The 10,593-nt window shown below is 31.9% G+C and overlaps 1 protein-coding gene across 1 annotated transcript in view; it reads left to right on the top strand.

Annotated features, from left to right (window-relative positions):
- Positions 1-4,890: 4,890 nt before the first annotated feature.
- The window catches only part of LOC126836429 (serine palmitoyltransferase 1), a 28,944-nt gene continuing 23,241 nt past the window's right edge, over positions 4,891-10,593 (top strand). Inside the window, exon 1 of the mRNA XM_050569803.1 lies at positions 4,891-5,376. Coding sequence (XP_050425760.1) covers positions 5,338-5,376 — 39 coding nt within the window. The 5' untranslated portion in view covers positions 4,891-5,337. The remainder of the gene's footprint in view (positions 5,377-10,593) is intronic.

Below are 10,593 nucleotides of genomic sequence, written 5' to 3'. Positions count from 1 at the left end.
CGTAATTTGCAAGGTTGTGTTAACGTCATTAATCGTATAATATACATGTCGTGTAGGTATATTATACATATACCTATTATATTCTTGGCCTTTTTTTTCCCCGCCCACAAAAGTAATGAATACATTACACGGGGCACGACATGGAAAGATTTAATGTGTCACAATATTTCCTAGCACGGAATGCGAATTAAATAACTCAACCGGGACAAAAAATTATAATAAACAATAATAATAATGATTTTTCACTCGACCGAATACCACCCTCAATGGTATTTCTACGTCGATTATAATATAAACGTTTACAGGTTCTTCGCAACCTCTGTGCTATGGAAATTAACCTTAGAGGACGATATGTTTATTTTTTCAAAAAAATAAATTTAAAAAAAACATCAAGCATACTACTGCGTTAGTGGGAACAGATTACGCAGGGCAAGATGGAGTACGTTTGAGTCGTTTTCACTGTGCTGAAAGTATCGAGAAAAAAAAGTCATATGGTCACAGTGTTTGATGTATTGTGTCGAGTTGTCAGCGGACTCTGACCGACTATAACATGATAAAGAATTATAAAAAAGTCATAGATTCGATTGCTTAGCTTAGATGCGGAGCTGAGAAGGTATTGTTCTTACATTGATGTTTTTCAACGTGGATATGTTATTGGGCTGGATATAAAAAAATTAATGTCGCCATTTTCGCGTTACACTTTCACTTTGAGATAAGAGATTAGTGATAAATGATAAGAGATAACATATCCATGATTAAATGTTTTTCCAACTTGTGTTACATGACTTATGTAGTAATACTTCATACTCGACACGTTTTTGTAATGTAATCACTAAATATCACCTATCGGGAATCTATTTAATTAACAAAAATTGTCTTAGTTTTAATAAAAATTGAAGTCTTAATATTTAATGTAGTCGTTAATATAAATCAACAAAACGACGAACGAAATTGGTTTCCCACGATTGGCATGATTGCTTTGGTGGTAATATAAGAAAATAATGACATAAGGTTATCCAAATAATACCGAATATAAAAAAAAAATAATTAATAATAATTAATATAAAAAACCACAACAACAATCAGTAAACTTACAATATTATAGTTAATATTGGGCAATTGTATATTTTATTGTGTCGGATCGGCGAGCGTTTGATGTCGAGTAACACATTTTTTTTCTTATTTAATTTGTAAAAAAAAAATAATAATAATAACTTCCGTTCGAGAGGTTTTTTTCAAATCGTTAACAAAATAATAGCCTCTCAGATCCGCGTCGAAGCTAAAATATTATATTTGTTCGCCAAAGAAGTCCGTTGGTACGGTGAGAAATACTTAGGCGTGTCGCACCAACACTGTTTGCCGTCTTAACGTCCCCTCGGCCGCATACAGGGTCACCGGCCTTTGGCCCCCACTTCTACAGAGCGATCGCCTCGTCTACCTGTCGCCAAACACAGCCGCCCTGCATGCACAATAATAATAATAATAATAATATGTCAATACACTAGTACTGTCATAGACTCGATTGCTTAGCTTAGATACGGAGCTGAGAAGGTATTGTTTTTACATTGATGTGTTTCAACGTGGATATGTTATTGGACTGAATATAAAAAAAAAATAATGTCGCCATTTTCGCGTTACACTTTCTCTTTGAGATAAGAGATTAGTGATAAATGATAAGAGATAACATATCCACGATTAAATGTTTTTCCAACTTGTGTTTCATGACGTTGTAGTGATACTTCATACTTGACACGTTTTTGTAATGTTAACACTAAATATCAAATAATTCTACTAATAATATCTACTTTATCAAATTGCCATTATTGTTTAAGGCATTCGGTATAAGCGAAATCTTAAATTACAGCTAAAATATATTCCTAAATTTATTGGAACAGTATAGTGAATACTATTAATAAGTAATAACACAATAATAATATCGCAATATCGCATAAACAATTGTTTTTTTAACCGTTCAAATGGACAAAACATTTTTTATGAGTATGCATATTTGTTTACTAAAAAAATTAATTGATGAAATATTTTATTTTACAAACTATATTCGGTTCAATGTACTCAGTTTTGTCTTCCATGGACTTTATAGAAGACAAATTGATAGAAATGTAATTATATCAATACTTAATTTTTTTTTTTTTTTATTGGAAAAAATATACAATCTGTATAATACAATATTCGCACAAAAGGAATATAGTATAGTTAATATAAACAATTAGTAGTGTATCACTTGTTTGAAGAATCCACCCAGTGATGGTACTCCAATGGCTGGAAGAACTTAAATTTTAAATAATAATACAAATCTATTAATTCATTAATTAAAAAACAACTTCGTTGCAAAAGTCGTTTGGACTTGAAAAAAAGTGTCATACATAAAATACTACTTACTTGGTACAGTTTTGTAGTAGGTTAGGCTTAGGTTGTTGGTTATAGCTGATAACAAAATAAAGCCATATTGGTTATTGATCGTTTGCTTTTTTCGTTTCGATTAAAAATTACAGTAACACAAACAAATGTTTAAAAAAAAAGGAATTTTAGTCAATTCCACTGGACCTTATCAGAAGCTGTAAGTAAGCTCAGTGATATTTTTTTTGGTTTTCAAACGATAAATAGTAAAACGTTTATTTAGTTTGTAAAGTTTTTAATTTTAATTTTTCTGAAGTATTACAAAAATTAAATAAGGAGTTTCTCTACTCACTTAGGAGAGTTAAAACTTGGCTTCGTTCCAGGATGACTGACAAGATAGACTTGCAGCATTATGTCTTATTTAATGTGTACAACTAAGTGGATGTTGCAGATCAAATAGATCATATTATTGATGTTTTTGGTAAAACTAAACACACTGTATGCGCACATTTTACATAGTAATATTGTACTCGTGTTTTGGTTTATGACCTTTTTGAAATTAGTAAACACTGGTGCTTGAAAAATGTGTACATTAAGTCAAGTTGAACCGTATAATTAGCCGCTTGTTAACACTACGGACGAGATGACTTAATCGCTAAAAACGGCTTTCTAAGACTTATTAACACTAACTTTTAATGTTCTTAGTTAATACCTATTATTATACATATATTTTTTTTGTTGTTGTTCATAGTATGCGTTAACCGATAGCATCTGGCACGTTCTTTGTTCACGACCAAGTTGTAAAAACCGTATAGCTTTCGCCACTTTAAGTTTCATAAGCTACTCAGACGAATAATATTACCTATTCAAAAAAGTTTCCCACTTACACTTTGCTTCTGAGCGCACATTAATATTGGCACGACCGAACATTCTCAACAATCAACATTTTTTGTTAGCAGAGAATAGTTAATTGATTAAATTCGTGAACTGTATATAAAATTCACCAAGGTCTAATAAGCCATAATCAAACAGTCAAACTATCACAAATAGAACAAAAATTCTAATCCAATTATTGCCCAACTTCGGCACAAAAAGTACATTAACTATTTAGTCATGGCGACTAAGGCTTATAGAAATCATAGTCAACACTCAGTTGGCCAATCAGAGTTACTTGAAAAGATAAATAATTATGTGTTAATGTAAAAAACAAACATATACAGGGTGTCCACAATTTCACGTTAACTGTAACGTGAAATTTTTAATAACGTGACGTTTTTCTATGAAATAATAGTTTTAGCTGAAATAGTTTCAGAAAAAAAACTTCCTTATTATATTTAATATTCAAATCTTACAATTTCTATGCTAATAATTAAAATAATATTTATTCAAAACTGGTTAGGTTTAAATAGACTAATCAAATAGTTGTATGTCACCAGTCGATTTTTAAAAGTTACCTTTTAACATTAACAGTTATTTAAACATTAACTTTTAGAAAAATATTTGCTCACTGTAACATTTCGTTTTTCCAAAATATCATTAAAATAAGTACGTTAATTTCCTGTTAATTTGTTTAAAGGTTATGATACTATTTGCGCTTAAGGCTCTTCCTGGAGAATTTCCAGGAATGTATAGAGACTATTTTTTTTTAATAGGTAAGTAAACTTGAATGGGGTTGTAGTCGGTCACGAAAACGTTCATAATAGGAGTAACACCTCTTCGTGCACAGTCTTTATTCTAATGTGTGTAATATTAGAGATGTGGGAAAGTGCATATGTTCATTTTCTAAGGGTAATATTTTTAAATGATTAACGTTCGTTCAAGTCGGATTTCTTTGCACTTCGAAAGTGATGTTATGAACTATTTAAATATATTTTATTATTATTTTTAAGCAATTAATTCAAAAAGTATGAAAATTTAGGTGAAAAAAAGGTGTTTTAAAGCTTTGTAATGAATAAACTGTATCAGTTCTTAAACTCTTCACTGCAAGACTCTAAATAACAAAATCCGTTTTTCGTGGCTAAAGAAAAGAGTAGTTAAAATCGACAATTCGTTTAATTGTAAAAAAAATTGAATAGGTATAATTTACTTTTAAATTCATATTATGTATCTTCTCGACAAACTCTTTCTATTCGATCTCCGAGTCAATTACTTTCTATCTCTTATAGTTTCAATAAAACTAAGCGTTCACGAGATGTAACACACAGAATTTCGAGCCAGTTAGGCTCTTATGAGTGTCTTGTCCAGCATACTTGGACGCGTTCGTCTAATCGAACGAGATCAATATATACAACAATACACATCTCGATATGGTTCGGCGGGCAACTACTATGCTGTACCCGCTGACTCGTACAGTGTGTATTTTATATATTATAGAGGTATAAGATTATAAGTAAGACTTGTGTGCGTATCTCTCTGCCCACAGTACCGTGCGCTGTCCGGCTCGTCCGGCCGGGGGGAGATGGACATTGTATACGGGTATAATAAGCCAATAGGTATGATGTACAATAATAATAGTAATATAATGGCAGTGGTGCGGATGTCGTCGAGAACGCGTTTTTAAACACTATCGCGTTTTTTTCCCGGCCTATAAAAATATAATATAACAATACCGGCTATAATATTTATCTTGGACGATCGGACTGGCAAAAAAAAAAAAAAATTCTACAATAACAATATCATCCGACATTCGACCAATTATCATTGCTATTATAATATGTTATATAGTTGGGCCTCTATTATATAGCAGTAGGTGCCTACCGATTCGATTTCGGTCGGTAATTTGCATTTTTTTTTTCCCCCGAGTCCTTGACACTTGATCGTTTCCGTCCACAATTTCATACACACAGACAGACATCATATAGGTGTATTATTTTATATTAGAAAATATTATATTGTCGGCCGACAGTGTGTGGTGTGTGTGTGCTCTGACCGGCCGTTTGCCCGTAAAATGCGTTTGTCCGTTAACGTGCCGCCTCCGAAATGACTCCGTACTCGCCCATCAACACCATCCTGAACCAAGTGAGTCAAGTTTCTTTTTTTTATTTAGAGAAAGTATGAAAACATGTATTATTACAAACGGCTATACTTACTGCCGCCGTGCTTGTTAGAAGCAATGTCTGCACTTTGCTCGGGCAGATCGGATGGGATAAGTGGTTTCCTCTTGTTAATCTACCCTGGAAAACTGTAGCCAACCCCACAAGAAGAGAGCCGAAATCTCTAAAATCGCATTTTTGTTTTGGTTAAGATATTATCCAATAATTATCATTGGCGCAATTTCAACGGGTGCTAGCTATACTCAAAACTCTACTAGTTTCAATATTAGTAATAGTTTTTTAATTAATCATAAATCTCCCAATATATATCTAAAAATTTAAGCGTTTTTGACTTTTTTAACATGATATTGTTTGTGTTTGTATTATATTTGTATACCGAGGCAGGTAGGCTTGCAAAAAAAATTGTAAAATAACGCTTTAAAATTAATTATTTGGGAACAGTTTCGAATATAACGTTGAATTTCCTCAAAACTATGTTTTATGAGTCGTGGCAATCTTGCACCAAAGGCCAAAGCTATTTTTCTCACATTAGGCAAGACCAGGGCCGGATAGATAATGTTTTTGTTAAAGGAAAATATTTTTTAAAAGAGCCACTCAAACTGATAGGGAAAAAAAACGTTTTTCTCAGTACAAAAATTTGTTATCAATACACTTTATTAAATGTTTCATGCCCTCGTAATCGTTTAAACCGTCTAACAAGTCTTGTGACAAGTTAGTTAAGTGTTATTTCGCATACTTATTTTGGTTTCAAACTTGCAGCTTCTTAGTGTCACCGAAAAAATAGCGGTAACGAATAGGGTTGATCGGTTGTCTGAAGTCTTTAAACTACATAAAAAAAATAAAAATAAAAAAAAAAAGTCTTTACCCATTCTAGAGGAATGAGTTACAACAAAACAATACTTTCTCATCTACGCAACGGAGCTAAAATTTAAGTGTGAAATGATAACTTAAGTACCTAATTAGGTACTAACTAAAAACGGTTAATGGTATTTAACGACAAATTACAATTAGTTTATACAAAACATATATTTAAACGGAAATTTTATTTTCATTTAATCTTCTAAAAGTAAATGTCTCGACGAGTTTATTTTTTGTATTCTAATATTATTCATAGTATACTAAAAAATGCTTGGAAAATGATCAAAACGTACAGAAAATGCTAAAAAATATATTCATTTATTAAAATATTGTTTCTTACAACTTTGGAGGCGATTTTAAAAATCAGCTAGAGAAAACATCCTTGTGACAATCTAGCAGAGTAAAACATACTTACCCAGAAATATAAGACGTATTTCTAATCTTATTTTAACGTGGTTTTGTTCTGTATAAATATATTATAATAATAATAAGATACATCGGTTTCCACTCTCCCTACATTAAAAACCTAAATAGCCACCCCTGTTATCGATATTTAATAGTTATTGTTATATTCTATTTTATCGATCATTATTATATAGTTTTGCAAGTTATTTATTTTAGTTTTAAAAATAATTTTATAGTTCAGACGATAACTGTTATTAACGGATTAAAAATTACCCAAGGGCGTAGGGTCGACTGGGACACCCGTTTAGGTAGGGGTACACGGCGTTCACGTTCCCCCTGCAATATGGGGATACGAGAATCGGGAGGATCCAGGAATTTGTCATTGCCAGACCCAAAAGGGATGTTACTAGGATTTGCGCCGGGCTATAAAGGCGACGGAGGGCTGCTGAAACGGACGTTTGTATAATAATAATAATAATACTTACAGGGCAGAAGGATATGTTGTTCCCCGGCGCAACAACGTCTATCCCCGGGGGGGCGAATGCGCAAGACCGGCTTAGGCCGACCGTGCACGAGCTTAGCCTGCGGAATTGCATTGCATTATCCTTCCCCTGCCCGGCACCGTCCTTCCTCCTTCGGTCGCACCCCCGGATGCATTCAGTCGATACAATACACGACATTATATTATGTGTCTACTGTGTACGACGACACAATATTACATACACGTGGTATATTGAGCTCCGTAGGATTTACAAAAACGAATTACCGACTACCTACATAATATTGTATTGTGTGTCATGGATGCAATTAAGTTTTGAGCAAAACCACTTGGACATTATTATGTTGTGACAGTCCGAACAAAATGAAAAAAAAAATTTACAAACCAATTAGTTGAAAAAGACGGGGTTCGAAGTAACGGGCACCAATGACGATGGCAAAAAAATTAGCAAACTTTAAACTTCACACTTTGAGTAACAAATAAAAGAACAATTTAAGCAAAAACAATATTAACAACATATTTTTATGATAAAACAGATAAGTCCGGTTGCACCAAGCTTGTAACAAACTAACTTTTGTTAAACTTTATCTTTTTGATAAAATGTGTTGCTCAATCGTTGTTTTTATATTCAGGTTATTACCAGTATACTGGTTGTCGAATAAGTGGTCTCAGCCGTAAGAGTTAATATTATTATCATACAGGGTCTAATCAATGATAAACTGATAACGCACATTTACATTATCATCACTTAATGCAAAACATTAATAACGAAATTTAACTATACATAGATTTTTATACAGCCATAAATGACCCTGTTATTTAACTCGTAATAAAGTACATTTTTAATAACAGATAAAATTTAAAACAAGGTTTATGCAACAGAATTTCTTTTAACTCCAGTTGAACGAGTTTATTCTCTATGTAAATAATTGGTGTAACCCGACAACAGTATTTTACTTTTTAAAGTTTTCTCTACAGTTATTACGCGTTTTTATAGAATATTACTTAAAATCATAAATTTTTCGTTTAATATATGACATTAAATTTAATGAAAAAAGTATGATTTCGAAAAAAACATGCTGTAAAGCGAGTAAATTATGAAAAACAACTAAAAACTCTAAATCTTTTAAACAATTAATAATGAAAAAAAAAAATCATGCAGTAAAGGGTTAAGTACAGGATGGTCATTTTATCGTGAGCCCCTCAATATGTTACTATTTAAGTTTCAAAAGTTGCTATAAAAAAAAACCTAAGTTTGGATGGGAAAAAAACAAAAAAAATTGAGATCACATTGTATAAAAACTGTATGAAAAAAAAATTAGATTTCTTATTAAAAAACACCATAAACGTTTAGATTTTTTTTTCTACTTCTTTATCTTCGCCTTACACTCCCAACTACATGGGGTCGGCCACCCCAGTCCTGCACCTCTATAGAGCTGGATCTTCTACATCTCATTTAACGTTTACATTTTTTTTTTTTTTTTGAATACCTCATACTATGGCGGCGCTAAAAAATGTTACAGAGAAACCATCAACCCTCATCGTATCTACCCTAATACTAAAAACACACACATTTTCCAGCACATTATTGTCTTAACAATGCTCGCGTCGAAGCGTTTATTTGAAAATTATTTCATTACTCTCAGTCACAATAATTCCAACAGTCGCGTTACTGTCACCCCATTATGTTCCATCTCCACGAAAAATATTTTAAAGTTTTTTTAATGCCCGGCTCAAGCCAACCGTTAAACGCGTTTTGATTTATCATTAAGCCTTTAATGGACGAACCGGCATAGTTAAGACCGGCTCTGGCCCGTTATATTGGTAAAATACAATAATTCTACTGCAAGCTCGAGTCGGAAATGGTTATATTAAATGTATTAAAACGTACAACGCACACCTGCTGCTTGTTTTTCGAGTAGAAAATTTAATAATGTGTACATTCGATTCCTTCCCCCCCCCCTTGGAATATTCTATATTAAGTAATAACTGAAGTTTTCCACCTGAAAAGAAGTTTGTTTTGTCGAAATAAGTAAATATAATAATGTCGTTGGCCAAACATTTTTCCAATTATTCTTCCACTCTCTTGTTGGCATGTTGTTTACATTGTTCAACCTTGTTTGAAAATGTATTGATTTTTTTTAAATTTTTTTTTGTACATCACATCCATTTCTCGGTCATAAAACCAATGACAATACTATGTTGTCGAAAATTCCAATCACAGTGTACGACTTGCGCTAATTGCATTTGACCGAATATAAAATTTGTATGAACGATTATCCGACATGTGTTAATATGTACTAATTGGCCGTATCCATTGACTGATAATAACATAAGAGTGTGTAAATAATTACCTATACAGTTTGTACTTGTCCTAATCAAATTCATTACCACCGCTGAACACTTTTGTATAATTTAACATATTAATTATTGCTATGGCGGTTCGGAATCCGGTCACTAGACTACACGACATATTGTTACAAAAGTGATGGACTTATTCTAGTTTTAATAGAGATAAAAAATATATATGTGTCATACTTAACATTGCTTTTTCCTTTGTTGACTATTGAAAATCTATTGAAAAAATTGACAAATCGAATGTAAGTATTTCAAATCATGTGAGGTTTTTGGCACTTGCAAACTGCTCTGATTTAACCTAACTCGACAAAGAGAATTCGAAGCGGTTTGTTTTGATTGCTGTCAAATTTTCGACTAATCAAAATAGTTTGGTATTTATTTTGTACAAAGGTACGATTTCGTTGGTCTTTGATCAGTATATTTTGTCAAAAACCGATTAGGTATTTCCTTTTTTTGTTTTTTTTTTTGAGGTACCAAAGTTTTATTTGTGATTAAAACATTTTTTTTAATGTAAAAATATTTTAATTTTATTTTATCCACAGAAAATCAAATTTAAGCAAATATTATAAATTATTTAAATACTCTAATTTCTGCAGCAAAACTACTACATTGATTTTATAGCATAATTCGAATACAGATAAGAATATTAAAAAAAACAGATTTTGTTAAATTTATACTTAACCTTTAATTAGGCAACGGTCGAAAATTTAATTTTTCAATGTAGTTTGCAAAATAAAATACTTAAAACTTTTTAGTTCAAAAACATTTTTGTTATTATCAGTGGTTATGTTTTCATGGGAGTACAATAGGGCAAAGAAGGTATATAGAAGGTAAAGGAGATAAGAAGGTCCACGGATATGTATTTTCTTTAGAGGCGTCCTAGGAATTAAACATTTAGTCTTTTTCCTTATTAGCGCAAAATGTAACATTTATTTACTTTGTCGACTCAACCGAACTGATGTTGTAATGGAATTATTTTCCATCATCACCGAAGATAGAATTTGTTTTCTTATCAGCTGTTATGTCTATGTGAGAGTAGAGTTATTTTTTTTTATCTCAACC

The sequence above is a fragment of the Adelges cooleyi genome, unplaced genomic scaffold (assembly GCF_023614345.1).
Source record: "Adelges cooleyi isolate 19-005CV unplaced genomic scaffold, UGA_ACOO_1.1 ACOO_flye_CR_arks_rails_tigmint_CR_PRNA_247, whole genome shotgun sequence".
In the NCBI taxonomy this organism is placed as follows: Eukaryota; Metazoa; Arthropoda; class Insecta; order Hemiptera; family Adelgidae; genus Adelges; species Adelges cooleyi.
The sequence above is the reverse complement of the archived record's forward strand: the minus strand, read 5'-3'. Positions and strand labels throughout refer to the sequence as shown.